Source organism: Sciurus carolinensis, chromosome 14 (assembly GCF_902686445.1).
Source record: "Sciurus carolinensis chromosome 14, mSciCar1.2, whole genome shotgun sequence".
Lineage (NCBI taxonomy): Eukaryota > Metazoa > Chordata > Mammalia > Rodentia > Sciuridae > Sciurus > Sciurus carolinensis.
Window position 1 is genome coordinate 39,619,593 of NC_062226.1, and position 23,195 is coordinate 39,642,787.

A 23,195-nucleotide genomic window follows, 5' to 3' on the forward strand; every position below is an offset into this window, starting at 1 on the left:
ATTTGTTGTTACACATGTGTACAATATAACAGTGTAATTTGGTCAATTTCATTCCCTAGTAAATGTTTTTATTTACTAGGACATTTTAATGCCAATACTTTTGGATTCCAATGATGAGAAAACAGATAAAAAGAATCCCAACATCTTTAGACATTTATTTTTCCTTTCTAAAGGTATTATAACCACCTTAACTTAGCCATCAAGATTCTCGTCTAATCCAAGGATAATTTCAAGGTCACCTGGTTTAGTATGTTAGGTGCCTATTACACTCTCAGCTTTCATATTTGGAGAGCCAAAAGTTCACTTGTCAAGGCAACTCAAGCAACAACTTCTCTCCAAGAACCACGGCTTGACATAGGCTGGAGAGCGAGAGACTCCTAACAGAAAAGGATTTAAGCTGGCCAAGAAAGATAGGTAGGGTTTGGGCAGGATAGGAGAGGATATCCCAAACAGCAGAAGAAACAAGTGGGGAAAAAAAGAATCGACACTATGAAAACCACATGGAGAGGCACAGACAATTAGGTATGAAAGTTACTTGGGATCAAAAAGGAATAAATACAAACGCTTAAAAATCAACCACTGACAGCATTGACAAGCTCTGATGACAGAACTTAATGTGTGTGTTTTCAAGGTTGTTCCCACCCAAGAAGCAAACACACGTGTAAGACTTTAAAACTTCATTCGTCCTAAAAAATATTCAATGGAAAAAATCTGCATTAAATTTGAATTTTCCTGGCAATGCCTTTTAAATGTTTTCTTCTTTTAAGTATACATACACATATTTAAAAAAAAAAAAAAAAAGACTTGTATTCCAAGATTTTACACAAAGCAAAAAACCCAGGTATTCAACATAATCCCTCCTCACCTTCTGTTGAAGTCAACCTGGATAGAATGGTCAATTACAAGATCAGCAGGACAGACTGGGTTTATTTTCTCTGGATTGCCTCCCAACTTTTTCACGGCATCACGCATTGCAGCAAAGTCAACCACAGCTGGCACTCCCCTAAGAGAGAGAAAGAATTAAGCAGAAAATAGCCTTAATCAGGTATAATCAGATTTTGCAGTTTTTGCCACCATTGAATATACTGATGAGGGACCACCTTGTCAGAGTTGATAACAACAGATGACTTAGGAAAGTGAAAGTTTCTAAGCATATTTTGTCCAATAGAAGTCACACAGCAAACAAGTGCTATAACTGAGGAGCCTCTTCATCCAATTTTACCACTATATTAAATTTAATGACAATTATCATCTAAACAAAGAAACTGGGAAAGCCAGCACATACACACTCAGAACTTTTACTGCTGCGACCACTTCCCATTCCTATGGTGGGTGGACAAAGATCTGAAGAAGACAGATCACACCTTCAACTTCTGCCAAATTTAAAAGAATAGATGTAATTTAGAAAAGTAGGCTATGAATCAGATTTATGTTAAATCTTAACATCTTGAAAGTATAAAATTCAGTGATTTTCCTCTAGAAAAATGAAATTGGGCTGTCTGGAAAAAAATGGTATCATTTAAAAATGGAAAGACTGTCTCAGAAAAGGGACTGTGATGGGAAGTAAGGATTCCTAGGAACAGCAGGATGTGGGCTAAGGCTTAACAGTCAGGCCTGTGAAGTACATTATCTCCCCTCACAGATAGCAACAGAGTATTCAAGTATAGCTGTCAGAAACCTGGCTCCCTGGGCAAAAGGTTCCACAAAAGCTCTGCTCCATGCACTTTCCTACCTTTCCCTAGGATACTCAGGACTAGGATCCTCAAGACCAAGGACAATGACAACAGTCATTGGGGGGTGACAACACATCTGGGATTGCCAGTTTATTCTTGCTGCCAGGAACAAGAACCCCTTTTGATTTCAACAGTGTCTGGATATTAGATGATAAATTATACAATCACTATAGAGATTTTTTGGTTGGTTTAAAAATAAAAATAATAAAATTTTTCTTGAAAGGCCAACAAAGGAGGCAGCAAAGAAAGAAGTGATATTAGGCTCACGTAAAGTCCTGTAGGATGACACGGGCAGGCTTAAATGGTACTTCTATGTTCTTATGCTGCACGACATTCCAATTTAGGATATTTTCAATGTCATTTTTCTTCACTAAAAATTCATCACAGTTCCGAACAGCTGCCTCCAGGAGAACTCTGATTGAAAATGGTAGGCGTCCTGGGAATGAAGGGGAAGCATTAGAAAACAACAACAAAAACTCAAAAAACCAATACCAAAACCCCATGAGATACCATATTCTAAGAGCTCTTTTAAAGACCATCATTATGCAAACTTGAGATGAGGCATCAAATCATTCTTCCAACAGGTAAATGGGGTCAATTAGCTGACAGTTCAAGATAGTAAGTGGGTTTAAGAGACATTCAGTAGTAGAAAATACTCACAGGCTAGTCAAAACACAAATATTACCATTTATTTTTTCCTATTAAAGGCTGCCTTGCCTTGGATTTCAACACAAATTTTCCCTCAAGTCATCTCATCTCACCATCAGTCTAGATTTTCACTGTATCATGTTAGCAAGTGTTACATATATTCATATACTTGCACAGAATAACATTTCTTATGAAAAGTAATGCTCAAGAAATGAGAAAAAATAATCTCCTTACAATTACTGTAATTGAGCCCATAGAATCTTTCATATAAAATAAAACCCTAAACACTATGTAGCACAGCCACTAGTAACTACAGTTTCTAGGATAAAACAATGGTAATTCATAAGAAAACCTATTGTGTTTATTTACAAAACAGAAGTTAAATCTTGATATATGAAAATTATTTACTACTATTATGTGGAAAAGACAGTAAATGAGAGGAAAAAGCACAGGATTTGGAATAAAAATAACTTGTGTTCTTATCCTCTGCTGTCTACATGCTTGTTATCTGAGTACACATCATTGACTCCATCTGGGCCTAAACTCACTCAGGACTTCTTACATTTTATAAACATGATCCCATATGGTTGTTACTCACATAAAATGATAGGCTATGTATCTACAAACACTATGTATTATTAAATTTTTAGATAAAGTTACATTTATATAATCATTACCTACTAAAAACAACCAATGTAAGAAAGGTGTGTGAGAGTTTGTGTGCTTAATTTAAAAACATTCACCCATTCTCTGCTATTCCTTCTTACCATGCTCCTAAAAGTGAATGAATCACATAGCTTAACTGTTATGCAAATGAATCCCAACTGCTATCAGAAAATTACATTATAGACCATGTACCTACCATATCTTGAATCCTCCAATTTATTCAAATTGAAGAATTTTTTTCCTGGTTGTGCAGGATCCAAGGGCTCAGCAAGGTGTGCAAATGGGTTCTTCATGATTACTGATAATCACGTGTCCCTGAGAAAGAAAAAGAACACCTTATTACTTTGGAAGTTGGACCCTCTTTTAACAATTACAGCACAATCACTTAAAGATTTGTATCTCTTTTTAGTTTTTCAAAAGAGAGGAGTGGGGGGGGAATTAAATGAAGACAAGAATACTACTCTTAGCAAATGAAATGGGCTTTTTACTGTGAAACCATTTACCTCTCCAGAGAGCTCAGAATCCCAAACTTCTTTTGTCCTATTTCTAGGATACTTCCCAATGTTCTTACACTGCTAAGAGTTGGGCAAAAGGGAAATGAAGGATGTGTTTCACAGAAAACCATGAATATGGGAACAGACTGCTGAGCTGACACACACGCAATTGTATAAATCTGAACTTAAGTGGAGACTTGAGAGCAGTCATTTTCTGGTTCTTGTGTATTTTCTACTATAACAATTTTTGCAGCATTTTAATTTTTACTTAATTAATTTATTTTTGGTACTAAGAATTGAACCCAGGGGTGCTTTATCACTGAGCTACATCCCCCCAGTCCTTTCCATTTTTCATTCTGAGACAGGGTCATGCCAAGTTGCTGAGACTGGCTGGCCTTGAATGTTCCTCCTGCCTTAGCCTCCAGCATTTGCTAGGACTACAGGCACACACACAGCCTTTGCAGCATTTTAAATAAACCTGAACACTATAGTTAGAAGTCTTCCTGATTTGCTTTGGCATATGGTGGCAACAGTATGTTGACATCAGGAAATCATTTTGTTTGCTTGCTTTGGTGCTGGAGACTAACTGTGTACACATATAACAACAACAACAAAAAGCAAAACACAAACATCAGACCATCTTTAAAGTATTGTGGATGGCATAAAGGTCTGAACTCCCCGGATATGTTTACAGAGGACCATCCACCCCAGGACTTCTTGCTTATCATTTTACAAATTATAAGCAGTGAACAAGGGGAGACAATATTCCTGACCCTTACTATATAGATAAAGAGCAATTTCAAATAATTACACAACTCAAAGCAAAATGAAGTGGGGTGGGAGTTAGAAGACTTGCTTTTCTGGTCTTACCTCTTGAGCAAAAAACCTGTTAGTCAATCTATTTCCCAGTTTTTTTTTTTTTTTTTTTTTTTGAGACAGGGTCTCACATAAGTTGCTTAGGACCCTCATTCATTTTTTGAGGCTGGCCTTAAATTTATAATCCTCCTGCCTGAGTCTCATTTTAAGGTAAGAATAGTTAACACTGTCCTGCTTTCCCCTAAGTTTATATGAGTAAATATTACTTACAAATTCAAAATATTTATGGAATGACCCATGTGGAAGAGAGCAATATATTACTATAAAATGAAAAAACACCATGTTTAGAAAGGACTGTTTGAGAGGATAAAATGTTACAGGATGTGCCTTGTCTCTATAGACAGGAGCTTGCCTTCATTAAGGACATAACGAACTGGTTCCCTTAAGAGGAACATGGGCCTAGAAGTTAGAACTGGGAGAAAGACATAGCTTTTATTGTATATCCTCTACTGTTTCTGCCTTTTTGTTTTTTTAGCTGTGTACACATATAACAACAACAAAAAGCAAAAGCCTAGTTAAAAATTTAAAAGAAATAGGTATTTGCACATCTCTTCTGCTCAAGGTCTAGTACAGGTTGAGTATCCCTATTCCAAAAATCTGAAATCCAAAATGAATGAAAGAGCAAACTTTCTGAGTGCTGCCAGGGTGCCACAAGTGGAAAATTCCACACCTGACCTCACATGAAAACACTGGCGCACTAAAAATATTGTCTAAAATTACCTTTAGGCTACATGTATAAGATACATATGAGGCATAAATGAAATTCATGTTGAGACTTGGGTCTTGTTCCCATGACATCTCATTATGCACATGCAAATATTCCAAAATCCAAAATAATCTGAAATTTGAAACTCTTCTGGTCCTAAGCATTTTAATAAACAGTATGCAGCTGTACTAAGTAGTTTTCAGAAGAAGCAATTGGTTGAGAAATGGATTCTGTCTTCCTGGAGTTACCAGAGCAGCAGGCAACAGGACATGCTACAGGTACCAGATAAAGCCAAGTTGGAGAAAATGAGGTTCTGTGCAGAGTCTTTTTCCTTGGAACTCCTTTTACTTCATCTCACATGGTGTTGGCAGCAGTTGCCACTTGGCAGTAGTGAGGGAAGGCATCTGATCCCAACTCGGCCAGTCAACTTCTCCAGGAATTATGGAATGAAGACTAAATGGAGAAAAGCCAGCCAGGAATGCTGGAATATCCCTAACTGCTTATAAAAGTACACACCTGGTCCATCCATATGATAATTACCTGGGCACCTTTCTGGTTAAAAATAAAATTTCTGAGTACTCCCCTCCCCACCCCTGGAACTACTGAACCAGAACAGATGAATGAAAGGGCAGGAATCACCATCTTTAGCCTCCCAAATGTTCAGTTTGAGAATCACTGCTGGAAGCTGAGGGATGCCAGGTGAGAGTTTACCCTAATTCACGAAGCAGTAGGGTAGCACAGGGAAAGGGAAGGAGACTGTTCCCAGAGTCTCCAAAATGCCTCCAGGGTGTAGGCAAGGAACCTGTACAAGTGAAGCAGGCTGCACTGGGATGGTGGCCTTAGTTTTTGAGGTGATAGTGCTTATAAGATAAAGTGCCACACAAATGCAAGAGATTAGTTAATAATTCCCACTAAGTGAGAAGCCAGTCAAGAGGGAAAAAACTGTGAATGCTCTGTTTAATAAAAACATACTAACCTGCCTGCAGAAGTTTACAAATCTGTGGGCTCAGAAATGAGATAAGCATTTCCACTGACTGGAATTCTGAAGGCACACGTTTAAAAAGACCATACTGCTACTCTCTCTGTCATTCATGCCACAGTCCCCAGACTTAACTTTCCCACTCCGAATAGCAGTAACTTCAATAGTAAAACTAGTTTTTGCCTGATTGGAGAAAAGGATCAACATCTCTGCAAAGACTGTAGGACTTTTTAGTGTCTCTGCAGCTGGACAAAGTGGTGGAAAATCCTTGTGGAATGGATTAAGATAGGTCATTCCTCTCTCCAGAACTTAGGTTTCTGAAACATACAGTCTGTGTTAGGTTCTAAAGGCCAGGGGCCAGGGTCTGCTAAGATTCTATGGTTAAACCAGTTCCTAAGCTATACTTATATTTGCCACCATGCACTGGGGACCAAATGTATCTATTTACTTTCCCTGTAGCTTACAAACAGCCTCAGGAATCAAACATGATTTCTGCTATTCCCATCATCCTACAAAGCCTATATTTCAGGATGAATTCAAGACCAATATGGCTCTTACAGAAAGTGGTTTGTGTGAAGAGCTCTATGGTCTGCCTCCTGTGGCCCTTCAAAACTAGTTATCTACTTTCATTATAGTCATGAAGAAAATTTGACTTGAAGTTAGGGGAAAAAGGAAGCAATTACCACTTGCTAAATAGGAGCATGTGTCAAATTCTTTAAACCATCTTCTCTAATCCTGGCAAGAGCTCCATAAATTAAAACATATCATTATTCCCATTTTATAACTGTGAAAACTGCAGCTCAAAGGGATGGGAAAACTTGCCCAAAGGAATACTCTTAATAAAAGGCAGAGCTAGATTTTGAACACTGGCTCTTTCTATTGTCCCACTATACCTCGCTAGATGTAGCAACTCCTGCTCTGAAGGTCACTACTGTGCCACAAGAAATCCTCTAGAGATTGAGGCTTGAAAAGTGGAGCTGTCTTTACTCCTTTCCAAGGGTTCCCCAGCACCTAGTTTGGACCAGGCATCGTTACTTGTTCCCTCCCACTCTTTAGTGAGCCATAGGTCAACAGAAAACAGTAATGGCTGTGTTAAGGCAACCCAAAACTGGCTTTGCTTGAAAATTGGGGAAAAAACCCCCACCACAGAAGTCTGCAGGACACAGGAATTCAGAACTGCTTCAAGGTTCCACCCATACTATCACCCTTGCAGCAGATCTGGAGGTTCCTATGAAACCCCAAAATGACCACAAGTGAAGAAGGAAGTGGCAGGAGGACCTTTGGCTTGGAAACAGGTCCAGATTCTGAGCAGAACTGGGCATCATCCATGCTTCCTAGCTCCACCTCTTCTTGACCAGAATTCCACCCCATCCTTAATTCTCAAGTATTACTACTGGTCCTGCACACTCTAAAACTGCCCCAAGAGCTGAGCTAAATCTAGGAACCTTACCAACTAGCTGGGAAGCTCTACCTAAATTCCATGCCCACATAACTAAAGCAGACTCCACTGTTTCAATTCCTTTCTTTTCTCATTTCCCACCCTATCCACTACGTTGTTCCCTCTTCTTTTCTCTGTTCTAGCCAATTTTCATTCATTGAATAATAATAGAGGAATGAACATAGAAAGTAAACTGAATTTTTGGGGAGAGGGTGGAGTGTCATCCTAGTTTCCCCTCCCCCTTTTTTTTTGGAAGGGGAAAAAGTTAACACACAATATGTTCTTGTTTCTGCCTCCCCTGTTTCAAAGAATGAGATGATACTGCATGAAGGCAGGAGGAAAACCAGCAACAGAAAAGAGAAATGGAAAGGTAAGAATGGGCAATGATATCTTTTAAACAAGGAAGCACAGCGATCAATAAGAACTTGTCCTTCTTGGATGCTCATCAGAATGTTCAGACTGCTGAACACTTGTCCCTGGTCAATGAATCAAGTATGGCATGTTAACAGTTCTTATACAAAAGAAACAAACAAAAAAAAGGATGCTTACACTGTGTCTGACACCTTCATACTATACCTAAATTCTGAAAGTCGAGACAATTATTTGATAGAACAAACAAACTGAAATACCAGCTAGATGACTTGTACAATGCCATGATCCTCACAGGTATATTTTGTGCAAGGAAGAGTGGGGATGGGGAGTAGATTATCTGAACACCAGATTTTTTGAGGAAATCACTGAAAAATACAAAATATGAGGCAGAAGCAGCATGTTATGAGGCAGATATATAAAAAGCATTCTCTTGGCAAAAGCGAGGGGGATTCCAATTGAGTTCTACAATCATGCTGCTAACTGTACATGTTCAGTACAGATTTAAAAAAAAAAGTATTTTCTATCAATATTTGGTTGAATCCAAAGATGTGGAATCTACAAATATGGAAGGCTGCTTGTACTAGAACCTAATTTAAGCTTAAAAATTTAAAAGACATGGTAGATAGTCATCCATACACAGGCACACCATTATATGATATTTATCTGTTACAGTCAGATTTGTGGAGTGTTTGAAATAGGTGACTTACATTAGTTAGGTACCAAATATGCAGCCGAAAAAGAAAGACAAAATTAACATTATAAGAATATATTGTGCAAAGAGGGGGCTTTGATTTTTCATATTAATATATCTTTATATTTCCTAAAAACTATTTTGATAAGCATGCATTCATTTACTTTTTAAAAGACCAAAGCAGTCATTTTAACATTGTACATAAATACCTCTAACAATGTCTGAGAACTTGAAATCTTCAGCGATATCCTTTGAAAAGGAGATGGAACAGTTCATAAAGTTCCTGGAATATGAAACACAGGTATTTTTTGTTGCTATTGTTTGTTTTGAATAATGTCTGATACTTATTTAAAAGTAAATTTATGACTATTAATCTAGATAAACCCTCTGTGCGTCCCCAAATATGTTTTTTGTTATCTATAAATGGAATAATAGTTTTGCCAGAGTTCTGGAATGGACTTGAATTAACATTAGATGTACATTCCCAGACTCCCTTCAAGTCAAACATGCCAGTTAAGCCAGCTCCTTCTCACCCTGTCCCTAGAATCCTCCAGTCCAGCAGGATACCAAACATGATTTTTTGTTTTGTAGTTCTAGGACCTATACTCCTTGCCTCATGCATACTAAGGAAAAGCTCTATCACTGAGCTCCACCCCACTCCTTTTTATTTTGAGTCAATGTCTAGCTAAACTGCTCAGGCAGGCCTTCTGATCCTCTTGTCTCTGCCTCTGCAGTAGCGAGGATTAGAGGTGCTTATCAATGCAACCAGCCTCAAACATGTTGTTGAACCACACCTTCCTGGGTAGTGAGAACTTCAAAAATGTTAATATTACCCTAAGTAATAAATGTTCATGCAGAAATTATAGAAAACACGAGAGCAAAAAGAAGAAAATAAATCTTCTGTATTTCCATTATTTAGAATTTCATTCACCATGACTTTTCTTGGTTTTATAGTGTTAAGAATTGAACCAAGGGCCTCATACAAGCTAGACAAGCATTTTACCACCAGACCCAAGTCCTTCATCATGACCTTTTGATGCATTATGGAGTTTTCTTTAAAAATGTTTTTCTTTTTCAGTCTTACAACTGTTTAAAAAATTGTGTATTTTTTTTCCACTTAGCAGTAAACAACAAATATCTTAATAGGGCAGTCATGATATTTTACATCATTTTTAACTATACCATAAAAGTCTTAATTATCTGATCAATCCTTTTCATCAAAATACTTAGGTTGTTTTCAAGTATTGCCATTCAGACAATGCTGCAACTCTTGCATATACAACTTTGGAATGTCCTTAATCCATTCAGTTGAATAAATTCCTAGCTTTCAGTTTCTAGAAGTAGGACAGCAGGGTTAAAGGATTTGCATTTCTTCATTTGGTTGCAAAGCACCAAGATAACTGGGAAAGGCTGTATTAATTTAATGGTCCTTTTCTGAAGCAGTGAATGCAGTTGCTCAAACCAGGTAACACAATTCATTTTTACCTTTTGCTAAGACAAGTGATTAAAAGGCCAATTGTGGCATCTCTTTAATAGCTAGTTAAATTAAACAATTTCCCACCTGTGTTAGAATCTGAATTTCTTCACTTGTACATTACCTGTCAGACAGACCAAACTGAGAGGCACTACGATGGCTTCTAGTGACCAAATGCTCTCATCTCCAAGAGATTTTACTGAGATACTAACCTGTATGAGACTCAGATCTGTAACCTGGAGAGCCTGAGTCTACCCTTAGCCTCTGTCTAGACTTGAGACTTGCAACCTACAAGACTTTTCCTTACATAAACAGCAGCCCTAAAATGTGTTGTACATTTTGACTTATGCTTGTGTACATGCTAGTTACAGCAAGATACAAGGTTGATTAGTTAAAATCACAGGCAAAAATTCCCATTTAGGCCAGTGAGCTTTGCTATGTGTGACCCCAGAATGAACTTCCAAGCCAAGGCAACAATCTTGCAAATGGACTTTTTGAGTACAGCATATGGATGGATGCTGTGCTATCACTCATTAAGAAAATCAGGTTGAAAAAAAAATTATGTTGGACCATACTAGCCAACAGCAAATGGTTCAACACTAGCAAATGCACGCAAGAGAGGTGCGGTGCTATGATGTTTACCTGTCACAGTCGGATTTGTAGAGTTGTTTGAAATAGGTGACTTACATTAGCTAGGTACCAAATATCAGAAAAAAATCAGATCGTCCTCTGAGGGTGTCTATACAATCTATGGAGTACATAAATCTATGATTTAACTGCTCTGTTATCAGAGGTGAATCCTCTTAGGCTGCCTTATAAAATAGAGGCAGGGATATTAATGGGTCCTACAACCAAATGCAGGGTTTCCAGATACGAGAAGGAGGGAGCAGAGGTGAAGAGTGACCCCGTACAGCAGAACTCCTGTAAGTAGTGGGGTGAGGACAGAGGGGTTTTTGTTTTGAGGATGCACATCAGTTTCCAGGGGACTTTTTGAAAGAGCCTTCAGTTGGGAATCATCTGTTTTCTGAGGTATACACAGAACACATAACCTCTGCATTGTTTATTTAGGATACCTAAGATACACAAGAGGTTTTCAAAATGCATGTGACAACAGAAAGAGATTTCTTTTGTATTTCATGTGATGTGCCCACCTCCTTTCTCTCTTCCTATATTTTCCTAAATATATTCATCCTGTATTTTCACAACTTCTAACTCCTAAGTAACATTACTGCATTTCTAGGGTTTATTTCAGTTCACTAGAAAGATTAGCTATGTTTTCTTCTTCTGAGGAGAAATTAATTGGCCCTGCTCCTCCCAACTGACTGCTGTGTATCTAAACTTTGTGTTATTTATAAACAATTTTCTTTTTTTCTTTTTTTTTTTGGTCAAAAAGATTCCAAGGATGTCTACATAAGCATAGGCAGTACTGAGGTCAGCACTCCCCAAGCCAGCAACATCACCATGGCTTGTCAATTTGACTCCTTCCCAAGTAGAGAGTTAGAAATGTTCATTCTTTCCTTTATCTGACGGGGATGCATGTGGGAAACTGTATCCACTAGAAATCTCTGAAGTATACCAGACAACAGGTCACCTCTCTGATCCTTTCAGTAAAAGTTATTTCAACAAAAACAAAACAAAAAACCTCCTAATCTGTAACTAACACAATCTATACTTTAAAAGAACTTCCAAGGAGAAGCTGGAAGAACCATTTTGAAAGAGAATACAAAAACAGTGATGTAGAAGAAGAGGTTTTCAAAATGCATGTGACAACAGAAAGAGATTTCTTTTGTATTTCATGTGATGTGCTCACCTCCTTTCTCTCTTCCTATATTTTCCTAAATATATTCATATTTAATATATTTAGGAAATATTTAATAGAGAAATGAATGGCTCTATCACAAAATAATCAAATTCAGAAGCATACTTCTTTCTTGACCACTAATTATATGCAAGGCACACTGTATGCTACAGAGATGAACACGCTGCCTTCTATATTAGAAAGCTCTACCATCTCGTAGTAACTTGTCTCTTCTAGATAACTTTGCAGATTATCAGTTTATTTTCTCTCAGTTTTGTTCCATTCTGGGTAACTGACTAAAATGTTTCACATACATTTCTAGATATTTTTAAAAGCCATAATGGTGGTTAAAAAATTTTTCACTTTTAGTCAGTCACAACTATTCAGTGCTTCAGTTTCCCAATGTATAAAATCGAGTTGGTCAATGATCTAAAATGAGATTGGCTGATCATCAAAAAAGGCCTTTCTAAGGAAAAAAGAGTATGATTCATTCATTCGATTTATGTTTATATTTATTGTTTATTATATGCAGGGTTTGTTTTAGGTCTTGGGGATATACCAGTGAACAAAGAGACAATTTCTCTACTCTTATAGTACTTCCATTTTGGTGGAAGGAAACAGACTAAATATCACAGTGTCAAATGGTGATCCATTCTGTGAATAAAGCAGGGTGAAGGCAGTAGAGAGTGTGAAGTCTTGAGAGTCAGGTAATCAGAAAAGACCTCACTGGTAGATTCACCTGAGCAGAGCAGAGGAAGTGAGGGGACAAGCTATGCGCAATATGGGTGAAGACAAGATCCCATGCAAAGGTTCTGAGGTAGGGGCATGCTGGTGGCGGGGATCCAAGGAAAGGCATGGAAGCCAGAGGGGGTGAGTGCAGAAGACAGAAAAGCTGGGGAGATAGCAGAGGCCAGACTACACAGGACTTTGTCAGTCACTATAGGGTCGACAAAATACAAACTCTAGGCTGTACACCTACTTTGTAGATTTCCAACATCAAGATTTGTTAGTTTTTTAAAAATTTTTTTTAGTTGACAACGGACCTTTTTAAAATTTGTGTATATGTGGTGCTGAGAATTGAACTCAGTGCCCCCCACATGCCAGGTAAGCACTCTGCCACTGAGCCACAACCCCAGCCCAAGATTTGTTAAAGTTTGATAAGAAATGCACTCATAGTATAAAAGCACTAGATTACATTTAAGTGACTACTTCCTGAAATCTAACCTAACCTTTTGCTTCTCTGAACTTCATTATTAAGTAACACTGGAAATTCTCCGGATGTGCCACAGAAATGATCATGAGTCACTTGGCAAATGTGCACAAACACCACCAAAAATAATGGTCAGGATTTAGGGAACTAGGACCCTGTCACAGCAATGCCTGATTGAGCTGCTCTGACTCTTAAAGCTCCCCAATTCTGAGCTCACTTTCCAAGGGGAAGCAATGTCATACACAGCTCCCAAAGAGAAAGATCTAATCCAACGTATCCTCTAAGCTCATTTCAAATTAGTTGTAGCAACTCAAGAGACATATTCATTTTTATGTTTTAGTTTCACTGTGGGCTAATAAAAGCAAAATATCACAAAAATCTTGATCAACTTTGCCTTTAATACATTCCAGAGACAGGCTGAGAAAACCTAGCCATGGAGTCATGAAACATTTGGCCTGAAAGCAGAGGAAGAAGCCAGGAGAGCACTCTTGAGATGGGTCCAGAGCCAGCCTGACCTCATTCTCTCCTCGCAAAGGTCACCCTCAGCTCCTTCCTAGAAGGCAAGTCTTTACCTTGCGCTTCCCACAGTAACAGCTGCAAAGATCCCAATCGTGTCCTACTGTATCTAAGTCTTGAGGAGAAAAGGAGGGCAGATTTTAAAAGCATTCCAGAGAAGGCCTAGAACACTGCATGATTTCCTTAATTTCCTGATTTCATTTTATTGACTGTGATAAACTTTTAACTTAAAATTCAGGAATAAGAAAGAAAGGGTTTCAAAATCTGCATGTCCAGCTGCCAGATGTCTTCGAGAGCCACCTTTATCTCTGTGAACTCGTCAAGTTTCTGAGGACTTTGTGGCCTCATCACAGCCACAGACATGCTTGGATTCAGGTATGATGACTCATGCTAATGAAGTTCCCAGAAGCTTAATATATAAACCCAAATTTTGCTGATTTTCTGTAAGAAGGGCAGCAACCAGGAAGACCTCATCCTCTTGGGGTGTTTGTTCCTGAAAAGCACATTGTTCATCCGCAGCAGAATTATAGCATAGCTAGGCACTGAAAATCTAAAGCCATCTGATACCTGGACCTCTCTGGATTCTAAGAAAATGAACTGATGGGAATTCATTCATGCATTTGATATTTGTGGACCACTAAGATGAAGGGACCAAAGTTCCCTCCTCCTTCATTCACAGTCTGAGAAGGGAGGCTGGTGAGAGAATCACAGCATCTGAAAGCCTATGCTGCAGCAGTAGTGGACCAAGAGCAGTAAGGAAGCAGTCAGAGTGAGCACCTAGTACAGAGTCGGAGGGAGTCAGGAAGGCCTCTAGGGATAGGCAACACCACATGAGTCTTCCAGAATAACAATGAAGTAGGAGTCTGAAGAAAGAAAATAGTCTGATAGAGAAAATGATACATGTAAAGGCACAAAAGAATGGCACTGGGAATCATGAAGTTGTTTCATGTGGATGAAGTACAGGGTGCAGATAGGGGAGGGCTAATAGAACAGGGGTGGGCAGGGTTCAGATCATGAGACCCTCACTGAGAGGTCTTAGTTTACACTGAAGATAAGGAGGCCCCAATCGAGGATTCCAGGATGCAACCTGTAAGACTTGATTTGATTTTCAGAGGTCACTCTAGCAGTGTATGGATTGACTTAGTATGAGGAGGATAGACTGGTGTCACAAAGCAGGTTACAGTGCTATTGCGGTCACCCAATCAGAAAGGGTCTCAGAGAGAAGAAGCAATGAAGAGAGGCAGAGGACAAAAGCTCCCAGGACAGTTATGACAGCAGAATGGACTGAGGGCAGGCAAGGCAGAAAGAGAGGTCTAGGATTGCTCCTGTTTCATTTGGGCAAACTGTCAGAGCCAATGACCCAGATGAGAACCAGGATGTTGGTTTTAGACACAGAGAATTTGAGGCGAAGAGGCCAGCAGGCAGCTGCATTGTGAGCCTGGAGCTCAATGGGTAGGATGAGACAGAGGTAGGGAAGATGGCTGCAACGTAGTGCATTATGGAGAAGGTGCTACGTGGTTCCAGAAGCACTGTAGCCTGGAGACAAACTGAGAGCCTGTGGGGTGCCATCAACCTCACCCACCAGGTCTAACACAGTCACTCAGCAACTCTGTGACAGCACTACCACCCATCTTATGTCTTACTGGGAAGAAGGCAGCATCAGAGGGATTAGGTTACTTGTCAAGGTCTTGTGGCTGTTCAGTGAACAAGCTGGGTGTCAAACTCAGGTCTCCTAATGCCAGAGCCTCCCAACCAGTAGCACAAACTATCTTTTTAAGGTCACTTCGCATAGAAAGATCCAAATTAACCAAATGGATTTAACAATGAAAACTTACTTTAAAATAATCTTCAAACTCTAAAGTACTTACATGAGGACTAAATAGTCAACCTCAAGCTCCCTAAAATGTCCTTAATTTTGGTAAAATTTGTAATAATTATGAAAGGATGGATTTATATAAATACTAAAGGCATCACCAGCTCTTAGACAGCACCGGATTCCTTGCCTGAGCAAATAAGGATCTGGTGAAACATGACATCTTTCTACCCAAGCCTAGTCTTGGTCCCACCTTACCACCCAGTCCTACCTTTCATACATCTGCCCTAGCACAGTTCTCACACATAACAAATTCTTGGCAATTCACCATTCCCCTTCTCAATAAAAAGTTCAAACCTAGTGAGTCATGTAGGACACTTTATCTTAGATTGATGCACCTTCTTCAAGAACTATGTCACAACTTGTACCTGTCTTTGTAATTCTACAATGGTCACAGAAAGGATTATGAGGATGATGAATAATTAAGTGCTCATGTTTGTTTGTTGGAGCAATGGCTCAAGGCAAGTTACAATATCCAAAGATGGCCTGGCCTGGTGTTCTTAGGACAAGAGAGAATGAAATAGAACCACAGCCACACTCAGGCACAGACAGGCTAATTCAATGAAGGTGGATTAACTCTTGACAACAAAGCAGAACTTGAGGAATCTGAGAAAGAAACGGCTATAGAGAGTGTGGTATCATTTTAGCAGTTCTAAGGCATTAAGGGGCACAAGAATCTGTTCTGAGTCCCAAAGACATAATGTTTAGCAAGATGGTTTCATGTCTTTGCATGACTGTAACATTTAATTCTTCCATCTTGTTTCTAATCTGCACTGAATATCAGACTCTGCCACTTAATTACTGTGGACAAAATTCCCTCTAGCTTGTTAAACCTCAGTTTATTTCTATGTAGTTCTAACACAACAATGCCCATCTCCACTGCTCTGCCCAGATGACAGGGGCTGCTGGGATAATTAAATGAGGCAAACATAAAGCATTGTACACTGGGAACTCCATCCCTGTCAGATACCATAATTTATGAGATTGCTATCAACTTAGTTCATGGGACTTGGTGAGCTCTAAATGTAGCCTACTTCTTTTGCTGAATATTTAAATTTATACTTTAAAACAACAAATATTTAAAAATATAGTCAAGAATCATGCTAAGCCAATAAAAGTGAACCAATACTATTTAGCATCCCCCAAGTCCTAAGGGGAAAAGCATTTTTAGATCAGAAAAGACCTAAAGATACATATTTGAAAAAAAGTTTTTCCTTAGGAAAAAAGTCACTTTTTTATGTTGGTTCAAATTCAAGATGTTTTTCATCATTCTTTAAAATGTTAAAAATCCATGCAAGTAGGAGAAAGTGTTCTTGGTCCTAGGTAATGCCTGAAAATTTTTCTTTTAATGTGATGAATTTATTTTATAATGAAAATTTTTCTCCAATGACCTTGATCAATTCAAATTAATTTAGCATGTATTTCTTGAGTATCTTCTTTGCATTAAGCATTGCTAAGTAACACATGAGAAAGGAAGATAAGGAAAACACTCCTTTTATATAAAGATTACAATTTAACAAGAAGACTAAGATAAGTGTACAATTAATTACAATAAGATAAGGGTCATAAGCAAGGTCAAAGGAAAGAGCTACAACTGGGATTTGAGAAAGGCTTTACAGAGAACTGGGAAAAGGAAAGATGGATTTAAACTAACAGACAGAGGGAAAAGCAAATGCAAAATAGAGAAATTAAAGACATTTTTCATCATTCTTTAAAATGTTTAAAAATCAATGTAAGTAGGAGAAAACACAGCAAGTGCTCAAGGACCATTCAGAAATTCAATTCGGCTGACATTAGAAGACTTCTATGGCATCTGTACATATGTCTACAAAGAAACACAGCAAATAATAGTTTTTTGTTAATTTAAATAGTTGAAAATGAAGATGCCAACTCCTGGCAGGAGAAAAAGAAGTGAGGTCAAGGCAAGGTACAGGTGAAAACAAAAAGGGTCAATTATTATTGCTCATCGTTGTAAGGCTAAGGGCTTATACTCCTTTCTCCACTTACTTGTATATCTGAAATCCCCCATTAAAAATTGTTTAAATGCCAGGTGCAATGACTCACACTTGCAATCCCAGTGACCTGGGAGGCTGAGACAGGAAGATGGCAAGTTCAAGCCCATCCTCAGCAACTTAGCGAGACCTTGTATGAAAATAAAAAGGGCTGGGAATGTAGCTAGTTCAGTGGTAAAGTTCCACACAGTTCAAACCCCAGTACCACCAAGTCCAAAAGAGTGAAGAAAAAAAAAAAAAAAAGAAAGAAAGAAAGAAAGAAAGAAGAAGAGCAATCAATCTCAGGAGCTGGTCAGCTGATGGCTTTTGAGGTGATGGTGCTAAAGAACTTTCTAACATCCTGGTCAACTGTTCCAACTGCAGAGGGAGGGTTGGAACAGACTCCACAGGCAAGTCCACAGAGCACATGTGACTACAGTTATCAATGTGCCTGTTCTGGGTTCCCAATGCCTCACTCTCTTCACTTGTTTTTCTACCTCCCACTTGGAGAAAGCAGCAGGGTTCTACTACCAGGCAGGTTGTCAGTCAGTGTAAGAAAAATGGAGACAATGTGACCTCAATGTATCATGCAGGGGTTGATTTTGAGTATTTGTTCATGCTGGAAAACTTGTAAAAAAAAAAAAAAAAATCTAAAAATCAACTGTATACCACCCAACATTTTGGCAAATCCAAAGCCTGTGTCCAGACAGATGCCCAACCATTAATTTATGACCATGCTTTTCTCCTCAGAAATAGAGGATCACCAGGAAATAATCCCATGTAACATGCTTTTTAAAAACTGTATAACAGCTTGAGTTAAAATGGTCCATTAAGAGACACTTCGATCTAGTACTTCCAACCTTGCACAGGAGTTTAAGCCAAACATTAATACAGTTTGATAAAATGTTTTGACTTGAGAGGGCTCACTCTCAATGCTATTTGAATTAATATACATTAGTTATATACTCTAGTTTGGAAATGTGATGTGACAATGGAAGTAGTTTGTTGTATTGGGGGAGAAGGGTGGTGGCAGCATTCTTACCAGAGGAATAATCCCATCTTCCTTTAAAAGTATAAGTTGTTGGAATTTTAGTTTTTTAAGTTGCAAAAAAGTATACATGAATTTTGCCAGCAGATATAGAAAGTAACAAGTAAAATTTCCCTGCCCTCTTTCCTTTCCATTCCACTGCTTAGAACTGGCTACTATTAACAGTCGTACATCTGTTTTTCAAACAATTATGAGGCTACTTTAAATATATGAAATGTATAATTGCATGTATATTCAATTTATGTACATATACAGATATACAAATATGCATATACATACATGTAAACACAGTATATGTGTATACACACGCGCACACACACACACACACACACACACACAAATGTATACGATACATAAGTATCAGGTGGATTTTTCTTCCTTTCTGAACACTTCCTTTTTCCCTGCCCCTGAAATCAAGACAGATATTAAGAGAGCTATTACTTTTTGCATAACACACTACATTAGACTACAGGTCCATCCATCCCAGCATAATATTGGACATGGCTCCAGAAAAGAAGTTGGGAGTAAAGATTTCCACTCCTCATCCACAGGTGTGTCCTCGAAACTTGAAAATACCTGTGCTTTGTTTAAACTATCTACTATGGATTCTTCTATGATTGACTCCATACTTTCAGCTTTATCCATCTTGGAGATTCAGGTCCCTGGTATTCATGCATAAAGTCCTGAAAAATTTCTTTTTCTATGAAACAACCTCCTTGAAATATGGCTCCTGTTCTGATATTCTAGGAAAAAGGTCTGCAAACTACAGCCTAGTGCCTTTATTGCAAATCAAGTTTTACTGGAACACAGTCATGCTCCTCTGTTTGCATATTGTCTATAGCTGCTTTCACAGAACACCAAAAGAGCTGACTAGTTGCAATAAGGACTGTACATCCCACAAAGCCTAAATTTTTAACTCTCTGCCCCTTTACACAAAAAGTTTGCTGATCCATATTCCAAGATAAGTTGAAAACAGACTATGTTTTCTCTATCAAAGATTTTGGAGGACATGAATCACCCACTCCATAACCAGTGTTTGTCCAGGCTAAAGAGTATGTTTTCTATTTAAAAAAAAAAAAACCCAAAAAACCAAAAGCACCTTTGTCTGATAGTAGGAGTGGCGTGCTGGTAAATGTTGAACAACCTGTTCTCCAGGGGGAAAGAGCCAAGATTTGCAGCAGTGGTCTATTTCCACGATGTAAATATTATCATCATGGCTTATTTCAAGTTTAAACAAACAAATAAAGACTGCTAAACATGGAGTTGGGAAGGAATATGTACAAATACTAATATAAACCAGTTGTGGTAAACCACTGGTTATTTGGGACACTTGCTATCAATGGCCCAACTCCTCACTTTAAAGTCAAAGGCATTAAGGCCCAAAGAAATAAGGGTCTTCCCCAAGTCTGGTCCATTGAGTGGCATTAAGCTGGAAGTAATTTCTCTGTATAGAATCTGGCTGCCTCAGAGGGAGTTACCTCCTCAATAAAAGGGAAAACAAAGGAAAAAAGGGAAAGAAGTTCTTTGCAAGGCACATGTTAATAAATGTTGGTTTTTTTTATCATCATCTTCAGTGTGGGACTCTGACTGCTTTAGGTCATGCTTTTGAAGCACATTTCTGGTAGGGGGTATTGTTCTTCACATAGGACCATGTTTTATGACTACTCTGACAGATGATTATTTCAATTAACCAGTAGTTGCCTAAGCTATTAGACTGTAAGCTCTAGAAAGACAGGGACTGCATATTTTGCACTCATTACTTTTCCAGCTGGTACAGAACTGGGTATGTGATAAATAGGTGTCCAACAAGTATGCACTGAAAGGATGAAGGAGAGAGAATAAGTGGAGTCTTATTCAAAGTTGGGAAGGAATATGTACAAATACAACAGATGCTCCAAGTTTAGATCACATTCTCTTCTCCCACCTGTGGACTGTGCATTTCTAAAGTACTGGCTGCAGTGTCCAAACTGCTCCACTGAAGCAGAGCAAGCTCCTTTGGGTAAAAGATACCTGAGTTAGATCATTTTTTCCTTTGTATACTATACAGACATATATGTATATAGTATACATGTATACTATATATAGTATAAAACTTCTATTTTGAACATGTGCTATCAGAAAATGAAGTCAAGGAAAGAATTCAGTGAAGGATCCCACCTACCACACACCCAAATGCTGGACAACTGCTTTCCAGAAGGGGCCAAGGAAGGACCATACACAGTGATTCGCCTCTAAAAATGAAAAGTGAAAGAGCACCAAAATTGGTAAGCATATTCCAACAAACTCAAGGTTAACAACTACCCAACTGCCAACAGATGAACACAAGGAAAGGAGGCAAGAGCATGCCTCTGTTATTTGGAAACAATTTCTCAACTACTTGGTAATTCTCACACTAACCTCTACACACTTGGCATCGTCACCCCATTGGCAGTTCTCTGAACCCACTGATCCTGTTTGCCACAACACTGCTGTAATCCTGATGCAGACAGGTCAGCTCTGCAGGCACAGAAGCAACCAAAGTCACCTGTGAGTCATGCTGAGTTTTTTTCAGGAGGTCAGCAAGATACATCCTGAGAGGACCTGGTCCTTGGTTTCAAAGTGAGGTCAAGCTTGATCCCACAAATCAGAGGTTAATCCTATTCAATGCATGGGGTGGGTTGTGTTCCCATTTAAAGGAAGGATCCCAAACAAGAAGCAGACCCAATGAACTGAGCCTTTAAAGCATTTCCTCCCCACTGGTTCTAAAAATGCTGTACAGAGGTCTACAAGGTCAAAACCACTTTCATAATAACTCTAAGAGGTTATTTGCTTTTTTCATTCTCATATTCTCAAGAGTCCACTGCCGAGGTCTCCAGAAGTTACATGACATGTGACAGTGCAAGAGACTGAATAAAGCAAGATGTAAGAATCCAGTTTTCTTTTATTGAGCCTAACATTAAAAGAGGTTTGCAGAAATGTTAAAAAAAAAAAAAAGCCATCATTCTTGATAACTTTTTGTTCCGGAAAATACAGCGTTTTTTTTCCATAAAAAAAATATTAAAATACAACTGATATATTATTTTTAAATGAGTTATTAAATACTGTAACAGTTTTTCAGTTTTATTTATATGTGGCAAATGTCAACACATATAACCCACAAAGGTTCCTTAGGATAGTAATTTTTTAAGAGGGTAAAGGATACTGAGGCCAAAAAAAGTTTGGAAACTTCTGTCCTAGAGATAGTCCCCTGTGAGAAGGGTTGTGTTCTGTACTTAGGAAGAGGTGCCGTTCCGGTGTGCTGGCCAAGTAGGAAAGGCAATCCGGTCTCCTTAGAATTTGGGGTCAATTAGGGTGGGCTTTTGTGCCCCACCCTTCCACTGAGGTCCACCTCCCTCACACCATTTCCTCCTGGTGGGGATTCCCCGCCCGGCCACACGAGCTCGGTGACGATTACCCGTCGTCCAGGCTCGCGAAGGATCCCCCGGTGAGGCCCGCACACCCTCGGGGTCAGGGCTCGGCGCGGTCCGCACCGCCTAGCTAAGGACGGCGAGGAGAGCCATTTCCAGTCCCCGGCGCGACACAAGGGATGGCGGAGAGGTCACTCCCAGGAACACGTTCCCTCCGCCTCCCCCGTGCTCTGCCCGACTCCCCCGGGCCGCTCCGCCTCGCGCGCCGCGAAAAGGCCCGCAACAATCCCCGAGGACCTGGGGGCCGGTGCCCCCGCTCGGGGACGTCATTCGGGATGAGTCGGTACTCACCGGGGACAGCACGGCGGGGCTCGGGCGACGAGCGGGCCGGGACAGCGCAGCGGGCACGCTGGCGTGCGGTCCCCGCCACCGCCTCCGCGCGCTCCTCCCCCGCAGCCCCGGGCCGCCCGACGCCGGGAGAGCAGGGGCGGGGCGGGCGCCGGCCGGAACCAGCCTGGCAGCGGCCGGGGGCGGGGCCTCCACGGCGCCCCGCCCCGCCCCGCCCCGCCCCGCCCCTATCGGCCCGGGTGCCTTAGCCTCGGGCTAGATGAAGATTGCTGGTGGTTCCGCCACAGAAAGTGGACAGACGCGTCTTCCCGCAGGGCAGCTCGTGCGGGCCCTGGGCCTGGAGCGAGGGTCACCGTTGCTCACCTTGGGGCACAGGCTGTGACTGCCCAGCTCGCCTGGGAAATGAGCCGAAGGGCCTGGAAAAAATGCAGCTTTTTTTTTTTTTTTTTGGTTTTGGGGATTAAACGCAGATGTGCTTAACCATTGGGCTACATCCTCTGCCCTTTTTATGTTTTTATTTTGAGACAGGGTCTCGCTAGGTTGTTTAGGGCCTCGCTAAATTGCTGAGACTGGCTTTGAACTTGTGATCTTCCCGCCTCAGCCTCCGGAGCTGCTGGGATTACAGGCTTGCACCGCCACGCCTGGCAAGAAATTCAGCTTAAAAAAAAAAAAAAAAGTTTTGCCCAAACTGCAGAGGCTTCATTATCTGGCTGCTCCAGAATCTGTGATTACCTTGCTTTTCGCCATATCTCCTTGCCCTTCTCCCCATTCCATCCCTCACCTCCCTTCCCCACCCACACCTTAATTCTTTACGTGGAAGTAGGCCAAGTGGGGCTCAGTGGTTCAGGAATGCAACTTTTCTAGTGTAAATGTATTCTTTTTAACCTGTAACCACACTTCACTCTTTAATGCATGTTGTTCACCCATCTGTAAGAAATGGCTTGGGCC

The 23,195-nt window shown here is 39.9% G+C and overlaps 1 protein-coding gene across 4 annotated transcripts in view; it reads right to left on the reverse strand.

Moving 5' to 3' along the window:
* Aco1 (aconitase 1) overlaps positions 1-22,392 on the reverse strand; it is a 52,950-nt gene extending 30,558 nt beyond the window's left edge. The window contains exons 1-6 of one of the 4 annotated variants that reach the window (XM_047525633.1): positions 22,251-22,356; positions 20,675-20,744; positions 8,813-8,886; positions 3,244-3,362; positions 2,001-2,169; positions 866-1,003 (exon numbers count right to left, since the gene is read on the reverse strand). In XM_047525633.1, coding sequence (XP_047381589.1) covers positions 866-1,003; positions 2,001-2,169; positions 3,244-3,340 — 404 coding nt within the window. In that variant the 5' untranslated portion in view covers positions 3,341-3,362; positions 8,813-8,886; positions 20,675-20,744; positions 22,251-22,356. Of the gene's footprint in view, positions 1-865; positions 1,004-2,000; positions 2,170-3,243; positions 3,363-8,812; positions 8,887-20,674; positions 20,745-22,250 lie in introns of all 4 variants that reach the window. The other 3 variants (XM_047525632.1, XM_047525636.1, XM_047525634.1) reach the window with 3 other exon arrangements.
* Positions 22,393-23,195: the final 803 nt, after the last annotated feature.